This window comes from Leptopilina heterotoma, unplaced genomic scaffold, assembly GCF_015476425.1.
Source record: "Leptopilina heterotoma isolate Lh14 unplaced genomic scaffold, ASM1547642v1 Lhet_16, whole genome shotgun sequence".
NCBI classification, from domain to species: domain Eukaryota; kingdom Metazoa; phylum Arthropoda; class Insecta; order Hymenoptera; family Figitidae; genus Leptopilina; species Leptopilina heterotoma.
In genome coordinates this window covers 2610853-2630458 of record NW_025110874.1, presented here as the reverse complement: position 1 = coordinate 2630458, position 19606 = coordinate 2610853, and the positions used below count along the sequence as shown (strand labels likewise).

General features: G+C 23.1%; 1 protein-coding gene across 1 annotated transcript; it reads left to right on the top strand.

The window, feature by feature from the left end:
• Positions 1-66: 66 nt before the first annotated feature.
• Positions 67-18848, top strand: LOC122498798 (phosphatidylinositide phosphatase SAC2). Its single transcript, XM_043606709.1, has 12 exons — positions 67-279; positions 1316-1692; positions 3793-4056; positions 4252-4406; positions 4783-4955; positions 5191-5383; positions 7412-7739; positions 7832-7902; positions 11451-11672; positions 14342-14655; positions 14833-15042; positions 17552-18848. Exons 1-12 carry the CDS (start codon positions 183-185, stop codon positions 18517-18519), a joined length of 3372 nt encoding a protein of 1123 aa, XP_043462644.1. The 5' UTR covers positions 67-182; the 3' UTR covers positions 18520-18848.
• Positions 18849-19606: the final 758 nt, after the last annotated feature.

Genomic DNA, 19606 nt, shown 5'->3' with positions numbered 1-19606 from the left:
AGCATAGTACAGAGATAAATTTCAACTCCCTCTGCTGAGTAACTTAGAAAGTAGAAAATAAAGATGGCGAAATGTCATCTGATTCCGTAAACGGGTAGTTTAAAATAATTTTAAATGTCACTCATGTCAGACGTTAAATTAAGTGAAAACGTTATAAAAACGTGTCACAGGATTGTGCAAAAATGGAGCTATTTCGTACCGAATCACATTACATTTTCGTAAAGGAGAGACATAGTCTGTGGTGTGAAAAATATACTGGAGAACTCTCAGCAAAATCTGGTCAGTTTACATAAAATTAAATTTCTTTTTCATATTTCAAAGAATAATTAAACTCTCGTTGTTAGTCTTCTTTTACAATAATATATTCTCTAAGTATCCTTGTTTTTTATCTAGTGTTTAGTTGAATATTTTATGTAGCAACAATGGGCGTATATAATTGACATTTTATTTATTTATTTCTATGTAAATATTTATTTTTCTCTTTAAGAAAATTTTTTTTTAATTATATTTTTGTTTTCTTTGTAATGCCACCGCCACAATTTTTAACGAACAAAGTCAGGAAGTTCAGGAAGGCGTTTCATTTGCATTGTACTGTAATATACATTTGATTTGTCAAGCACATTTCGTTTGACGTTTCCGTTTTACAGATATCCCTCTTCTCATGTGTATAGAACAAAAAATATATTTAAAGATTTAAAATATAGTCTCGAGATTTGCGTAATAAATTGTGACATTATTGAGCTTTAGATCCTATTATATTCGTATAAAATTCATTTAAATACGTAATTAAAATGTTTGAGAAAAAGTCAATCTAGTTCACATTCCCATATAAAGTAGATTCCTTTGTTTGTCTCTTGTGCTCCAATTCCCAATGACATTTTCCTTGATGAAAAAATACCTGTTTAATTAATATTTACATAGGAATTCTATTTCTAGGAAGCATTACGTAAAGTCCATTTTATAATCCATCTCTATAATTATTCATTCTGTCTTCAATTTATATTAATATTTTTTTAATTTAAAGCTCCTCGTAAAAAATTAATAAATTTAGAAATTCATTGTAATAGAAATTTAGATGTTACTAGATTAGTGAGAGATAATGATAATATAAATAATAAATCAGTTGACTTTCTGACATTATGATAAAATGTAATAATGATCCGAAATAATGGAATTTTAATTATTTGATGATTATTTTTAAATCTGTCATCATTTTCATTATCAATGTTATTCATATATTTAAGTATTATTGTGTGTTTATATGATTGTTAAGAATAATATTTGTTGAAATAAAATGAAAATTGTATTTTTCTAGATTGGGAATGGGCAAGTGCTATCGATTTAGAATGCCTTGGATTCTTTTACGGAATTGTGGGAAAAATCGAACAAGCCTCGGTTCTTGAACCTCGTTTGATGCTAATAAAAGAAGTTGCCCCCGTTGGAGAACTATATGGTGGACATGTGGTGTATAAAATAAAATCCATAGCACTTTTAAATTTATTATCCGATAACAACGATATAGGATTGCTTCCTTGCAAAAAACATCAAAATGTACCGAAAAAGAAAGGAATGGGTGGCATGTTTGACGTCTCTCAAAAAGCTGGTTTCGCCAAAACTTGGGGTACGATTAAAAGTGCCACGAACACAATTAAAAATACGACACAACAAGCCGCTGCTCTTGCCACATCTCAGGTAATTTAATCAATAAAAATTTTCAGGGTTGTCACAGATCAGAAAATTCAGGAAAAAATTAGGCAAAGTAGAATTGGTCAGAAAAATCTGGAAAAAGTCAGGGATTTTTATTAAAAGTACAGGAAGAACTAAATGTTTAGAATTCATAAGAAAATTCTGAATTTTTGTGTCTTTTTTCTTTGCCTCATAAGCTAAGAAATTACCATGAATTCTAATAAATAAAACCTTCAATTTTTCTATTTCTGACAATAATTTCTTTTTCAATGACTAAATTCTTCAAGAACTATCATAAAATTATTACTTATAAATTATTTAATAAATAATTTTATTTAAATATTTCAAAATTAATTAAATTTTCAAACAGTTGCGTTTACAATTTTCATAAATAGATCAACTTCAAAAGGTTTCAATTTATAAAATTTCAATATTCAATGAATTAAATTGAAAATTGTAAATCTTAGATTTTTGAAAAATTTTAACAATTCAAATTCTTCTAAAATTAGTTAATTTTTTAATATATATTTAATTAATTATTCAAAATAATGAATTATAGAAGAATTTTAACTACTTAAAACGCTGAAAAAATTCAAATTTGGAGAATTTACAAATGATTGATGCAAAAATTCAATTATTTTCAAAATTCTTTGTAAAAATTCATTTATTTTCAAAAAATTTAATAAAATTCTTGGCAAAAATTTAAATTATCTTCAAAAATTTTCGTCCATTCTATGATTTTCAATATCTACGATTTTAATAAAGTTTTCCAAAAGAATTCAATTATTTAAAAAAAAAATTTTGATAAAAATTAATTAATGGAAATTAATTAAATTTTAAAAGAGTTGCATTGAAAATTTTCATAAATAGATGAACTTCAAAAAGGTTTCAATTTGAATTTTTATAAAATTTCAAATTTTAATTGATTAGGTTCAAAAATTAAAAAAAATTCTCATAAAAATTTCAATTTTCTTTGTGAATAATAAAATTTTATTAAAATTCTAGGTAAAATTTCAATTATTTTCAAAAATTTTTCTCAAAATTATGATTTTCAATATCTACGATTTTAATAGTTTTCCATTAGGATGCAAATTTTATTTTTTAAATTTTGATAAAATTCTACGCCAACTTTTAATTATTGTCATAAATGATAGAAATTTTACATGAATTCAATTATTTACAAATTTTTGATAAATTTCTTCCCAATAATTCCATTATTTTCATAAACAATAAAATTCTTTTTAGGAATGAAATTATTTTCATAAATAATAAAACTCATCGCAGAATTTCAATTATTTTTAATACAATTTTAATAGAATTCCTCGAAAATTTTTTGAAAATTTTATTAAATTTCGTCAAAGGAATTCAATTTTGAGAAATATTAAATTATTATATATATTTTTTATTTTTGGAGTTAAATAATTGTATTCTCGTAAATTCTATTTTAATTGAATTCCTTTGAAATTATTTGCTGTTTTTATTTTCTAACATAATATATTTAATTGAAGAATTTTTGAATAATAGAAATTGCGTTAAATTTCATTGTAAAAGAACGGATTTGAAAATTGTCAAAGAACTTTCGATAGAATAATAATTGAATTGAAATGATGAAGTTAATTTAGAAGTTACAGTAACAATATTCTTATAATATAAAATAATGATTTTAATACTTGGTTAGCATTAATTATTATAAAACATGAAGAAAAATAGTCGAAAAATAGTAATGATTACATATTTATTTAAAAATGAAGTTATTGATGTTATTTCGAATAATTTGACAATTAAAGAAATTCGTAAATAAATGTAATAGATCATTTTTTGTGTATCTAATCATTTTTAGAGTGAATCAGAAGTTTCTTTAAGGTTTGAGAAAAAACTCAAAATTTTGTCTGGAAATCAGGGAAAAACAGAATTAAATTTTTATGGCAACCCTAATTTTGAAACTTAACATTGTACTGAATAAAATAAAGAAGAATATGTAATTCCAAAGAAGATTTTTTACATTATCATCGTTTTGAACAAGAATGAAATCGAAAGTTAGGAATTTGTTGTTTTATTGATACTTCTATGGAATAAAATGAATAAGAATCTTTTTCTTTGTATCAGGTGAAGTCAACAGTAACAAAGCGAAGCGGAGTGAAAGACAAGGAAAAATTTGAAAAACGAATTTTGGAAGAATTAAATAAAATATTCACAGAAACAGATTCGTTTTTCTTCTGTCAAAGCGGAGATATCACGAATTCTCTGCAAAGACTTTGTTTTAAAGAATCGGAAGCAAACAAGGCGGATAAAAATCAACCTTTATGGAAGAATGTTGATGACAGATTTTTTTGGAATAAACACATGTTATTAGATATATTTAATTTAAAGGTTTTTATAATTTTCTATGAATACTACTTTTTCAATTCAAATTAATGTAATTTAAATAATTGGATTTTTTAATTTTATTTTTGTATTAAAAGTCGATTTTTATTTACTTTCATTTTTGCCCTTTTTGGACTTCAAATACATTTTTTTTCATTTTAATAAACAATTTTTAATTATTTGTCTTTTTTCATTTTTTAGACAGAAAAGGCAGATTGTTGGATATTGCCAATAATTCAGGGATATGTACAAATTGAACAGTGTAAAGTAGAAGTAGGATTCGACGTACAACCACAACATGAAACTTTCAATTTGGCGATTATATCCAGGAGAAGTAGATTCCGCGCTGGAACTAGGTAAAAATTTAAACAATTTTATCTACGATTTTAGAAAAATGCGACTTCTTTCGATTTATTTCCAAAAATTGCGACTTATTTCAATTTTTATAACATGGAAAATGACTATAGACAAATAAGAAGTATTTAAATATTTATTTAACAAAATTATTCAAGAATTGACTTTAGCAATTAGTGAAAGGTCAGGAAAGTACAAAATAAAATTTTTCTGATGACACTGAATTAAATAAACGACTTTTTTGTAGTATTAATTTACTGAATTTGAAAACAAAAATTTTAGATTTTTTACTGTGCTTTTAATTTTAAAAATCTTAATTTTTCATTGAAATTGAAAATTGTATAATTTGTGGACTTCATCAATGATTATTTCTTTTAGATACAAAAGACGTGGTGTGGATGAAGATGGAAAATGTGCAAATTATGTTGAGACTGAACAATTAGTTTGGTATCACGATCATCAAGTTTCTTTCGTGCAAGTTCGTGGAAGCGTTCCAGTATATTGGTCTCAACCGGGTTATAAATATAAACCCCCACCGCGAATAGATAAAGGTATTGTATTATAAATAATAATAATAATATTACAAACTTCCTCTTTTTTTAAATCAATCGAAACATTGATTAATTAAAATTGTAATTGCTCTAAATTTAAATTTATTCTAATTCTAATCAAACTTAAATTTAATTAATCAGAAATTGAAATCTGATCACAATTTTAATTGAAATAAATTAATTTTGGAATATGTAAAAGATAAGAAGGAGATAATATTTATTTTTCTTTTTGCAGATGAAGCAGAGACACAAGTTGCGTTTGAGAAACACTTCACCGAAGAGCTCAATTGTTATGGGCCTATTTGTATTGTTAATCTAGTCGAGCAAGCTGGCAAGGAGAAAGTAATTTGGGAATCCTACTGTAATCACGTACTTAATTACAATCATCCTGATCTCACATATGCTACTTTTGATTTTCATGAATATTGGTAAAGTTTAACATTATATTTTACAAATATCAGGGTGGCCACATGTCAGTAAAGTCAGGGAAATGACAGGAAAAAAATTTTTTGTCAGGGAAATTTAAAAAATTGAGATTTTTTTCGACTTTTCTTCCAAATATTGCAACAAAAAATCACATTTTTCAGTATTAAATGTAACTCATTTCGATTTTTATAGTGCGAAAAATATCTATATAAAAAAAAATAATAATTGAAAACAGGGTGTCTACTAACCGGGAAATAACCGGGGATTTTATTTGACCGGGAAAAACCGGGAATTTTTTCACAAAAATTAAAAAAGTTTTATTATTTTAATTTTTTTTTTTAAAATTACTTTTTATTTTAATTTTTATACATATTTATACTGTTCTCTAAATTTAAATTAGTTAAAAATAATTAATTTGATAGTAAAAAATCAGACAAAACATATCATGCAAAAAAATTTAAAAAAAATTATGGAGTTAATAGAAATATTGTGAAATTCGACTGAAAATATAAAATTAAATTTGTTAAAGAATTTCATTAGAAACTTTTTAACAAGTAGATTTTTTAAAGTATTTTAATTTAATAATTTATTAATAATTGAATATTATTGAACTTCTCTTTAATTTTTATCATTTCAAATTTCTGAATGTTCAAATAAATGATATTTATTTATTTCTTGAGCAAATTAAATGTTTATTACATATTAAGTAAATAATTAATTATTGCTGCTTATTATTTTCAAAAATTTTAATAAAATTCTTCACAAGAATTAAATTATTTTCATAAATAATAGCATTCTTTGGAAGGATTCAATTATTTTTATAAATAGTAAAATTCTTTGCAGAAGTTCAATTATAATTATAAAGAGACAAGATTATTTTTAAAAACTTGAAAAAATTCTTTGTTTAATTCAATTATTTTCCAAATTTTTAATTAAAATTATTGAAAAAAACATTATTTTAAAAAAATTTAAAGATTTATTTATGTTCGAAATCAAATTTAAATTTAAATTTGATGAGAAAAAAAACCGGGAAAAAATTAGGATGTAGCCGGGAAAAACCGGGAATTTTGTTAAACGAAAATAGTAGACACCCTGCTAAAAATACTTAATTTTTTAAAAGTATTTTATTAGAATTTTTGTAAATCAACTTTTGAATAATTTTAATTGCAAATTTTCAAAATAATATTGAATTATCAAAAATTCTAATGAAAAATCTTTAAACGTAAATTTAAAAATGAAAATTAATGAAAATTAGCTTTCAATTTTTTAAAATTAAGAATTTTCAGTTCTTTCAATTACATATTTCCGAAAACTCAAATACACACAAAAAATAATAATAATTTAGAATTATTTTTAACATTTTAGAGAAAAAAATCATGTTCAAAATATTTAATTAAAATTCATTAAATAATTAATTAGTTTTTTAAAATAAAAAATTACATTAAAATATTTTTAAAAACAACTTAACTCTTAGAATTGTTTTATGATAATTTTTTAAAATTTAATTACCTTCGAATAAAGCAAATAAAAATTTACTTTTTTGGACTTATTAAAATTTCGAAGAAATCATAGTCATATTTATAATTAAAATTCTTTAAAATTTTAATTATTTTCATTTTTTTTAAATATTATACCTTAATAAACTGAAGAGAAAAACACGGACAGTTACAATTATTATGAAAAATTGAATTTTCGTATTTAAATAATTTAATTCTCAAAGAACTTTCCAAAAATTATTTAAAATAATTGATTTAGAGATGAAGTTTTGTTGAAAATTATAGAAAATAATTGAATTCAGGAAGGGTTATAATTGTAATTTTTAGAAAATATTCTATTTCATAAATTTTACTCATTTTCCGTAAACTTACGTATGTTTTCCTGTGAAAAGAATTTTGTCAGGGAAAATAATTTTAATTTCAGGGAAATTGATAAACTGAAACTTGTGACCACCCTGAATATTTCAAGTTATCTATTTATTATTATTTCCAGTATAAGAAATTGAATTGAAAAATGAATTTTCTCCTTTACAGTCGTGGAATGCATTTCGAGAATGTATCGATATTGATAGGCGCATTGGCGAGTGTCGTGACTGACATGGGCTATTGCTGGCGAGATAAACAGGGAATGATCTGTATGCAAAAGGGAATTTTCCGAGTAAATTGCATAGACTGCTTAGATAGAACGAATGTCGTTCAGACCGCATTGGGAAAGGCTGTCATGGAAATTCAATTTTCCAAATTGGGTTTGATTCCTCCTGACGGCACATTGCCTGCGAATATTCGACAAACTTTTCAATCACTCTGGGCTAATAATGGAGATATCATCAGCAAACAATACGCTGGAACAAATGCTCTAAAAGTAAGCACGAACAAATTTTAATTTCTCGGAAATAATTCACTTGATTTAAAATTTATTTGAATTTATAATTTATTCATTTTTTATTCATTTAGGGCGATTATACGAGAACTGGAGAACGAAAATTCACTGGTTTAATGAAAGATGGAATGAACTCTGCAAATCGGTGAGTTTAATAAACTATATAAAATTATCTTTCATTTTTACTTCCTCATAGAGGAAGTATTTTTTTATTGAGAAAGCGCCATTTTTCGAATTTAGTACATTTTTTTTAGTTACACTACACTTTGCGAATTATGATTTTCAAACAGACTGAGTCTTTTTTAAAAGCTCATAAAGTCTTCGTTTTCCTTTTTCAAATAGAAGACGTAATTTTGGGCACAAATCCCACAAGAAGTCCCTGACACTTTCCTCTCATTGTCCAATTTAGATATTATCAACAACACTTTTTGGATGATATACGTCAAGCGGCGATTGACATCTTACTCGGTTATACAGTCAACACTGACCAGCTCAACATCGATTGGTCACATTATTTAGATATTCTCGATAATTGTTGTCTTGAACTTATACCCGCGAAGCCACCGAAAATTGAGATTCAACTTAATACTCACGCGGATATTCTTTATGCTACTGCAATGTTTAATATGACAAGGTTCGTCTTTAATATTGAAAAACATGCAAGTTCAAATTTCTATAATTATTCACTCAATCATTTTGTTTTCTATTGTAATCTCTTTAACAATCAGAATTGTTACATTTCTCATTTTGCAACGTTTAATATTCACTGGCGGTTTAATTTTTTTTTTAAATATCAGTTTTTCTCTCTAATTACACGAAAACTTTTGTTTCACGCGAATAAGTTTTGAAAACCATTTGACCATTTTTTTAATGATCGATTTCTTTTTATGAAAAAATTTTAAAATGTTGATTATATCAAACAGTTTAGAGGTGGCATAATTTCTTCGAAAAATCATTTTTTCTAATTTCAATAAGAGCCAACCGTTAGAATTGTTATAATATTGTTGTAGTTTCAAACTTTTTTTTAAGTTATTCTCAAATTTATCTTATCCAGGCCTCGGATAATATGACTTTTTCTACTTTTTTTCTACATATTGGAACAAAATGTCACTTTTTTGACATTAAATGTAATTTATTTCGATTGTCATAGTGTGAAAAATAACTGTAGTTAAATCTTTTCCTGTAAAGAGTCTCACTTTTTTCAGGGTTGCCACAGATAAAAAAAGTCAGAGAATTCAGGGAAAAGTCAGGAAATTCAAGGGAGAGTCAGGGATTTTTATTAAAAGTACTAGAAAACTAATGGATTTATAGAAAAATTTTAGTTATAAACACTAAAAAATAATTCAGTTTTTGAGAAGTTAAAAATGATTGCAGAAATTCAATTATTTTTAAAACTAATAAAATTCTTCGCAGAAATCCAATTATTTTCAAAAAGTTCCCTCAATTCAATTATTTTCAATATCTACTATTTGAATAAAATTTCTATAAAAATTCAATTATTTAAAAAAAATGTTTTATAAAATTCTACGCAAACATTTATTTAAAATTGGCATAAATGATTCCTAAATATTTCACATGAATTTAATTATTTACAAATTTCTTCACAATAATTCAATTATTTTTATAAATAATAAAATTCTTTTCAGGAATTCAATTATTTTTAATAAAATTTTAATCGAATTCGTCAAAAAATGTAATTCTTAAAAATTTTATTAAACTTCGTGAAAAGAATTTAATTATTAAAACACTGGTTGATAAAATTCTTTATGAGAATTCAATTTTGAGAAACATTGAATAAATTATTTATTTTTGTATTCAAATAATTGAATTCTCGTAGAATTTTCTATTAAAAATTGATTTAAAAATTAATTTCAGGTAAAGGTTTAGATAACAATTAAATATTAAAAGCATTATAGCATGAATTTTTAGAAATATTTGAATTTTGAAATGGTTTCAAATTAAAGTTTTTAAAAATTGGAATTTCTCATACTTTTATTTAACAATTCTGTAGAATTAATTTTTTTCAAAAGGTTTCATTGAAATTTTTTTAAATTATTTGAAGTTTTCAAATACAATTTGACAACTTTTTTACAGTTAAACGTTTTTTAAAGTTTTTTTTACATTTTTTTTTAAGTTAAACTAAAAAAGAAATTTAAAAAGTTTGGTTTTAAATATTTTTAAAACTTATGTTTGAGTTAGACTTGTTTTTAACATTTTTATCAGATTTTTATGAATTTTGACAATAACAGAGTTGTCGCAGGTCAGGAAAATCACGAAAGTTAGAGAACTTTATCTATAAATGCGACAATAGTTCTGTTTTTTGATGTCATTTGGAAATACTGGTGAATTAAATTTTGGAAGAGTTGTAGTAAAATTTTTGAGAAATAATTAAATTTCAAAAGGTCTGAAATTAAAATTTTTGAGATTTTGGAATTTGAGTGATTTTAATTAAAAACTTTAGAGATATTAGTTCTTTTAATAATTTATAGCAAATTATTTGAAATTAGTTGAGTTTTTGAATATATATTTATTTAATTAAAACACTTTTTAAACTATCGAAATTTCGTAATTTTGTAAAAAAATTTGATTTTAATCGAATTATAAGTGAACATTATTTTTTTAAACAATTAAACTCTTGAAGAAGAATTTAAAAATCATTAAAATAATAGATTTAGAGAATAATTTTAGTTAAAAATTTGACAAAATAATTGAATTTTAATTATATTTGTTTAATTTAGAATTAAATAAACAAATATATTATTTTAATACAATTTTTATAAACTTATTTTTTGAAGAAAAATTTAGAAAAATGTCAAAAATATCAAAAATTGATTTGCAAATAATGAAATTTTACAAAAATTTAGAATTGAAGTTATTATTGGATTAAGAAAAAAGTTAAAGTTTTCTGAATACTAGGGAAAAGTAAGGAAAATTGAAAATCAAATATCTGTGACAACTCTGAATAAGATACGACTTTTTAGAGTTTTTTTGTACTTTGAATCGACTAAAACATTTTTTGCTCCTTAAACTCGAAATCCGATGCCTAATGGTTGACCTAAATTATAAAATTTGAGGCAATTATTATAAATAATTCTGTTATTTAAGAAATTTTTTGTTTGCAAATTCTATGACAAAACATTGTTTAAATTATTTCCCTTGACTCTGAGATTGATAACATTTTATGTACACTATACTATGTTTATTATTATTTTCTTTTTAGTTTTAAGTAGGTATTTAATAATTATCAAGATTACTTTCAGTTATTAGTGATATTAAATAATTTCAATGAACAATTTTTTTAATTATTGATAATTTCCTAAGTTAACGGTAGCTTCATTATCATTAGTAATTAAAATGTATAATATATATATTTTTGTTGTAAGTAATGGTAGTTTCAAATAATGGTTGTTTTTAGCAATGGTGTTTATTTTAAATTGAATGTTTTTATTAATTGTAACATAATAAAATAGTAGACCAAAATATTGTTAGTATTGATAAATAATAGTAGATCTAATTAATCTTATTATTACCAAAATAATATTTATATTCAATTCCTGTATAACGTTGCAATCATTATAAAAAAAACAACTCTTTTTCTTCTCTTGTCTTGCTTACATGTTTCTTAATTGACTTGTAACATTTGTGTATCTAAAAGTGATTAAACTTGTATTATTTTTTTTTTATTATTTTCAGGTATTATTTGAATAGATTCAAGGACGTTTATAGACAGTCAACAATCGATATGATGTTGGGTAATCCAGTTAGCGAGGACATATTCCAAGAGCGCACTGATGAAGAAGATAATGCAGCGACGGCAATTCATGTCAAGCTTTTAATTGAAGATTGTAAAAAGTTATTAATACCGGATCTAGATTCTGTTCTAGGAAGCTGGGGACTCATTGACGCTGACCCAATGTACGTTCTCGTGTTTATTTTTTCAAAATTTGCTTTCTAATTATTTTTTTATTTTTTTTATCTTCATTTTATCTTATCTTCTTTATTTCTTTATTTCTTACCTTCGATTTTTTCTTATTTGCCGTTTCTGTAATTTTTTCATATTTTATTCTTTCATTTTTTCTTAATTACTCTTTTTTAAATTTTCCACACATGAAAAAGTATTATTTTATTTTCTACCCCCTTTTTAAAAAACGTTATTATTTTCTATTCTATTAATCCTTTTTATTGTCTCATTTTCTATTGATTATTTTTGTAATAGATTTCTATTTGTTAATTTTATTTATAATAACAAGGTTGCCACGCAACCTAGAAACCCTGGAAAACCTGGAAATGTCAGGGAATTTTATAAACCTTGAAAAAAACCTGGAAAAGTCAGGGAATTTTGAACGGAATCCTGGAAAATTATTGTTTTTTAATTTGAAATCTAATTTTACTTAAATATTTCAATATTAAATTTTTTAACAATTCAATTTTTTTTCAAAATAATTTCAATAGAATTCTACGCAGAAATTTATTTAATTTCAATAATTTATCAAAATTCAATTATTTTCAATATCTGCTATTTCAATAAAATTTCAAAAAATTATTCAATTGTTTAAAAAGAAATTTTAATAAAATTCGTCTCAAGAATTCAATTATTTTCAAAAGTAATAAAATTCTTGGCAAAAATTTTAAAAAATTCTTTTCAAAATTTCAATTATCTTTAGAAATAGCAAAAAAAAAATCCTTCGCCAAAATTCAATTATTTTCAAAAATTTTAATAAAATTCTTGTCAAAATTTAAATTATTTTCAAAAAAATTTCTCAATTCAATCAAATTTTTTTACAGCGATTCAATTATTTTTAATACAATTTTAATCTGATTTCTCGAAAAATAAAATTATTCTTACAAATTTTATTAAAATTCATCAAAGAAATTCCATTTCTTGAAAGAATTAATTTATTTTCAAAAATTTTAATGAAATTCTTTGCGTAACAATTCAATTTTTTTTTTAAAATAATTTTAATAAAATTCTACGCAGAAATTTATTTAATTTTAATAATTTATCAAAATTCAATTACCTATTTTCAATATCTGCTTATTTCAATAAAATTTCAAAAAATAATTCAATTGTTAAAAAAGAAATTTTAATAAAATTCTTCTCAATAATTCAATTATGATCAAAAGTTTAAAAAAGTTCTCTTCAAAATTTCAATTATCTTTACAAATAAAAAAAATTCTTTTCTGAAATTCAATTATTATTTTTAAAAATTTTAATAAAATTCTTGGTAAAATTTCAATTATTTTCAAAAACTTTTCTCAATTCAATCAAATTTTTTACACGCATATATTCAATTATTTTTAATACAATTTTAATCTAATTTCTCGAAAATAAAATTATTTGTCAAAAGATTTTTAATTAGCTATTTAAAAATTTGTTGATAAATTCTTTATGAGAGTTAAATTTGAAGAAACATTCAATTCTTCAATAAATTATTTATTTTTGTATGTAAATAATTGAATTCTCGTAAAATTTTCTAATAAAAATTGATTTAAATATGAATTTCAGTTAAAATTTTAGAATATTTTTAGAATTTATTTAGAATATATTTTTAAATATTTAACTCTCTAAATTTGAATTAGTAAAAATGTTTTCTATTTTGAATTAGCAACTGACTTTTTGCTTTTGAATTAGCAGATTTTAGTAATCAATAGTCGTCTCTACTAATTTAATAGTAAAATTTACTAATTCAAAAACAAAAATCAGTGACTATTCCAATTAGTAAACATTTTTACTAATTCAAATTTAGAGAGAAAGTATTATAGCTGAATTTTTAGAAATAATATTGAATTTTGTAAAGGTTTTAAATTATAATCTTTGAATGTTTAAATTTTTCATACTTTTAACTAAAAATTGTTCAGATTTAATTTTTTTTAAAAACTTCAATTGAATTTTGTTTAAGATATTTGATACTTTTATTATCTAATATATATTTGATTGCAGAATTTCCGAATAATCGACGAAATTTCGTAAAATTGAATTGTAAACAAAAGGATTAGAAAATTTTCAATGAAATTTTTCAAAAATTATTAAAAATGAATGAATAATTAATTTAAAGAAAAATTTTAGTTAAAAATTCTGGAAAACAATAATTGAGTTGAAGTGATGAAAGTAATGAAAGTAATTTTGAATAAGTTACAATAACAATATTCTTATAATATAAAGTAATGATTTTATTAGTCGGTTATTTTTAATTTATTTATAAAACATGAAGATATCGATTGCTCCGAGTCGAAGACTCGGAGTGATCGATTTCTTCATGTTTTATAACAATTTTTTATAAGTTTTTGAATTTCAAAAAGGTTTGAATTTAAATCTTTTGAAGAATTTTAATTATTATGGAAAAATTATAATGACTAAATTATTTAATTTTTTAAAATATAATTGTAGTTTTAAAAACCTGGAAAAATTACGTTTTTTAACCTGGAAAACTTGGAAAAGTCAGGGAATTTGAAATGAGCAAAAGCGTGGTAACCATGTAATAATAATTATTAAAAAAATTAATAATATCTTTATATTTTTACTTAATATGAAACTAAAATTTTTCAGAAATAATATTATTGATGAATTACAATTGAATTTACAGAACTGGCGATCCTACGGAAACAGAAATAGATACGATTCTCATTTTAACACACGATAGTTATTATGTTGCTGATTATGATGAGCAAATAGATAAAGTTACCAATTATCAGAGAGTACCTTTGACTGACATCGTTTTAATGGAATGCGGACATCCTGAAAGCACTGTTTCTCTTTTTAAAAATAAGCAGCACTATTGCATCAGAATTCATTACAAATTAAATAATGACTATGGATATTATCACATGTTTCGCAGTTCAAACTTGAGGTTTTTTAACAATATGGCAATAGTGATAAAAAGCGAGGAAGAAACTATAGGTAACGATTTAGTTACTTTAAAAATAAATAAACTTTTTTATTTTTCTTTGTAATATTTTTAAATTCTTAGAATGATGATAAGAAATCAAGATTTAAATTGATTTCTTATTTATCATAAAAAAAAGAAAATACATAAAGTAAAAACTGAAAAAGCAATAAATATTTGATTTGTTTCAGAATCTTTGAAAGCGATCGGGGAAGCAATCACTGTAGCGATGGAAATATCAGCTTTACCAAAAGTACCAATAGCAATGAATGTAGCTTTAGACAAACGAAAGAGTAAATTGGTTAATTCAAAGGGTCACACTGGACTTTTGGATATTTCCACTTTTCCAGACTTGACACGAAACGTCTCGGAAACGCAATTGTTAGCTCTAAAAAATGCAGGTTTGTGTAAATATTAACATACATTTTTTTTACTAATTTTTAAATATTAAAGCGATTTTTAAAAAAATCAGACTTCGCACTCATATATTAAAAATTATACTATTTGCTGCTTTTTACGATTTGTTACTATTTGGATACTTTTTTTAGAGTTTAGGCACTAAAAACTACTTTTTTCATTTCTTTTTAGAATTTACATTACTTTAAATCAGCTAATAACTGAAATAAAGAAATTATTCTCAAAAATTTTAATAAAATTCTTTGAAACACTTGAAAAATTTTTAGTAAAATTTGTTTGAGACGATTTAACTATTTTCCAAAATTTTAACTAAATTCTTTCCAAGAATTCAATTATTTTCTAAAAAATAATGAAATTCTTCGGCAAAATTCAATTATTTTCAAAATCTACTATATTTAATAAAATTTCACAAAAAAATTTTAATCATTAAAAAAAAATTTGAATAAGATTCTTGTCAAAAACTTCAATTATTTTCATAAATAATAGACTTTTCACAGAAATTCAATTATTTGAAATACAATTTTCATAAAATTTTTTGAAGGAAATTAATTATTTAAAAACAATTTTATGAAATTCTTGAAATAAAATCAATTAATTTTAATAATTTTGATAAAATTTGTTTATAAAAATTAATTTATTATCAATGCAATTGTAATTATTTTCCTCAGGAGAATTTAATTATTTTCAAAATTCCTAATAAAAAATGTTTCTAAAAACTACAATTATTTAAAAGCAATTTTATGAAATTCTCCGAAAGAAATCAATTATTTTTAATAATTTTGATTAAATTTGTTTATAAAAATTCATTTATTATCAATGCAATTGTAATTATAATTAATTATTCTTGTTTATTATTTTCAAAAATTTTAATATTTCGCAAGAATTCAACTATTCTCATAAATAATAATATTCTTTCAAAGAATTCAATTTTTTTATAATTAGTAAAATCCTTTGCAAAAATTTAATTATTTTCCAAACATTTTAATAAAATTTAACAAAAGATTTCAATTATTTAAAAAAAAAAATGTTAATAAAATTCTTTGCAAGCATTCAATTATTTTCACAAATAATAAAATTCTTGACAGGAATTCAATTATTTTCAGAAAAAATAAAATTCTTCGTAGGATTTCAATTATTTTGAATACAATTTTAAATGAATTCCTCAAAAAATACAATAATTCTTACAAATTTTATTGAAACTCTTTAAAAGAATTCAATTATTTTAAAAAAATTTTGAAAAAATACTTTATAAAATTTCAATTTTAAGAAACAATCAATTAATTATTTTTTCATTTAAATAATTGAATTCTCGTAAAACTTTTTAACAAGAATTGATTTAAAAATTAATTTCAGATAAAATTGTAAATAATATAATTAAATAATATTAGTTGCATCATAATATGAATATTATAATATGAATTTTTAGAAATAATTAAATTGTAAAAGATTTTTAAATTGCCTGTCTTTGAAAATTTTAATTGTTGTAGAACTGCAGTAATTTTTAAATGTTTATCATAAAAAATTAACTATTTATTATTTTCCAAATAAATTATTAAAGTTTAGAATAATTTTGTTTAAAAATTCGAAAAAATTATTGATTTAAAAAGAAAATTACAGTTTTGTAATTTTTTTTTAGGAAGAATTAAATTTCAAAGAAGTTATACATTATTGGAATAATTAAAAATATTAATTCCTGTGGAAAATAAATATTTAAGTTAACAAATATTATTGAAGTTTTGGCTAATTTAATTTAGAAATTATGAAATTAAATCCTAATTAAATTTAATTTTAATTTAATTAAATAAATTAGCCTTTTGGAAAATTGTAATTAAAATTTTTTGAAGTTAGTTAAATTCATGTAAATAATTTAAAAAGATTAGATTAAAGCAATTAATTGAAGACTTTTTCAAATTTAATTACAATAAATTTTATATTGTAAAGAATTTTATTTTTTTTACTTTTAATAATTATTTTTAAATATACCTAATTGTATTTTTGGAATATACTAACAAAAAATTTGGAAAATAATTGAAATTTAGAAAAATTTGGAATTTAAGTTATTACGAGAATAAGAAAAAAATATATTTTTTTATAGAAATCAGGAAAAACTCAGGGAAATACTTAATAAAATTTTTGTCAATCAACTAAAACGAATTTTTTTCGTCTCAAATTTAATTTTTCGATAGCTACTTTTTGATATTCCTGAAGTTAGCGTCGAAAACTATTTTTTTTGGGTTTTTAGAGATAAAAATGTCACTAATTTCACTCTTTTTATTCACCTAAGAAATTGAAAAAAGCAGAGGTCAATTTTTTATTTCTAAAACTTTTGAAACAATTCTTTTTGATTTAGCGAAAAAAATGGTTTTTGACGTTCAGGGACCTACTTTTTGATACTTTTTTAAAATTAATTATCGAGTGCAAAGCCTGTAAAATTAAAAAAAAAGTTTGTTAATAAAATAAGAATAATATTAAAGTAAATTTTTTCCTATTCAGGAACAAAAGCCTTGAGCAATGTGTCCGAACAATTCAGCAAATTAAATAAATTCGGCCACAGCATCACTTCAAAGAATCCAATGAATTTGGCGAAAAATTTAAGTAACAAAAAATCTGATTCCAATAAACCAACATTTACCGTTGGCAGTCGTGACATTGCGGGGAATTCAACGAGAAAATCAAACAACAGTAGCAGCAGTAATAGCAGTAATGAAAATATTGAACTGGTGCCCGTACGTTTTGAGAAGCCCGACAATTTCGAGCACGACAAGAAACTCATGGAAGGATACACACCAGTCATTGGAATCATAATGGGCGTCAAGAACGACGCTCTCGTCGAGAATGGCCAGCAAAATCAACTAAAAATGGATAATTCAAATAATGATTCTAATCTAGCGGAAAAGACAAATCAGCATCCCATTGGTTTGAGTCTCATTCCACATTCACAATCTGGCTCTCACATTCTCGACAGATGTGACGCTGGTATATTAGCAACAACGCCTGAAATTACAATCCAAGGTGTTGACACTGCTACTTATGAAAATACACCGTCGAGTTTGAATCTTCCAAAGAACATCAGTCACTCGTCGGGCGAGGTTGACGGTCAAGTGGTGTCGTCAACAACATTGAAGGGCGCTTCATTACAGGCGGAAGCGAAATTAGATAAGAAGCGATCGACTTCGGAGCAAGATTTAATTTTGAGTATATCGTCATCGCAGAGTGAGTCTGCTCTCAAAACGATGAAGTCCGACATTACCAGTCCCGCGACCGCAGCGGCGAAAGATCTTTTCTCACCGTTCACCAAATTGGCCAAGGGTGTGCAAAATTTGGGCGCAAATCTAGATCCAAGAAAATTGAAGTCGGGACAATTGGGAATGACGAGAAATCTATCCGATCATCATTTGGAGCAACGGCAGAAACTTCAAGAGCGATGGGTAAAGTGTAAATCCAAATTAATAGCTCTCTAAAGAAAATACGTCAGAGGTTTGTTAAATAATTCCTTTCTTCTCCATACTTCTCGTTTTTAATTGCAACGTGGCTATAATTTTTCGTGAGCAACGTGTGTAAATATTTCCTAGATCGTATTGGAAAAATAGCAACAAAAAACACCAAGTTTTAAGATAGTTTGGAAAATTAGGAATTTCGGAATTGAAGATTGTTTATTCATATTATACAACGATTTTAATTACATTTCAGCAGGGTTGCCACAGGGTTCCCTGGAATTCAGGGAAAAGTCAGGGAAAGTAGAATTGATCAGAGAAATCAGGGAAAAGTCAGGGATTTTTAGTAAAAGTACTGGAAAAAATTGAGATTTTAAAATTCATAAGAAAACTCTCAATTTTGAAGGAATTTAATTAAAAAATTTTAAAGAATTTAGTTTTTTTTTAAAATTTTAATAATTCAAATTCTTCTGGAATTAGTTACATTTTTTAATACATATTTCATTAATTATTAAAAATTATGAATTAGAAGAATTTTAGTTAAAAACACTAAAAAAAATTTAATTTTGAAGAAGTTACAAATATAATTGCAGAAATTCAATTATTTTCAAAAGTAATAAAATTCTTCATAAAAATTCAATTTTCTTTATAAATAATAAAATTCTTCTCCGAAATTCAATTATTTTCAAAGATTTTAATAAAATTCTTGGCAAAATTTCAATTATTTTCAAAAAATTTTCTCAATTCGATCAAATTTTTTTACAGCGATTCAATTATTTTTAATACAATTTTAATCTAATTTCTCAAAAAATGAAATTATTCTTAAAATTTTTTTATTAAAATTCATCAAAGAAATTCAATTTCTTGAAAGAATTAAATTATTTTCAAAAATTTTAATGAAATTCTTTGCGTAACAATTCAATTTTTTTTAAAAATAATTTTAATAAAATTCTGCGCAGAAATTTATTTAATTTCGAGTAATAATTTATCAAAATTTAATTATTTTCAATATCTGCTATTTCAATAAAATTTCAAAAAATAATTCAATTGTTTAAAAAGAAATTTTAATAATATTCGTCTCAAGAATTCAATTATTTTCAAAAGTAATAAAATT

What these genes read in the sequence shown, in the direction of transcription:
- LOC122498798 (XM_043606709.1), top strand. Translation starts at nt 183, where the DNA reads ATGGAGCTATTTCGTACCGAATCACATTACATTTTCGTAAAGGAGAGA. An exon ending in TAGATATATTTAATTTAAAG is followed by an intron (nt 4,057 to 4,251) that starts GTTTTTATAATT and finishes TTCATTTTTTAG; the next exon opens with ACAGAAAAGGCAGATTGTTG. An exon ending in GTTAGCTCTAAAAAATGCAG is followed by an intron (nt 15,043 to 17,551) that starts GTTTGTGTAAAT and finishes TTTCCTATTCAG; the next exon opens with GAACAAAAGCCTTGAGCAAT.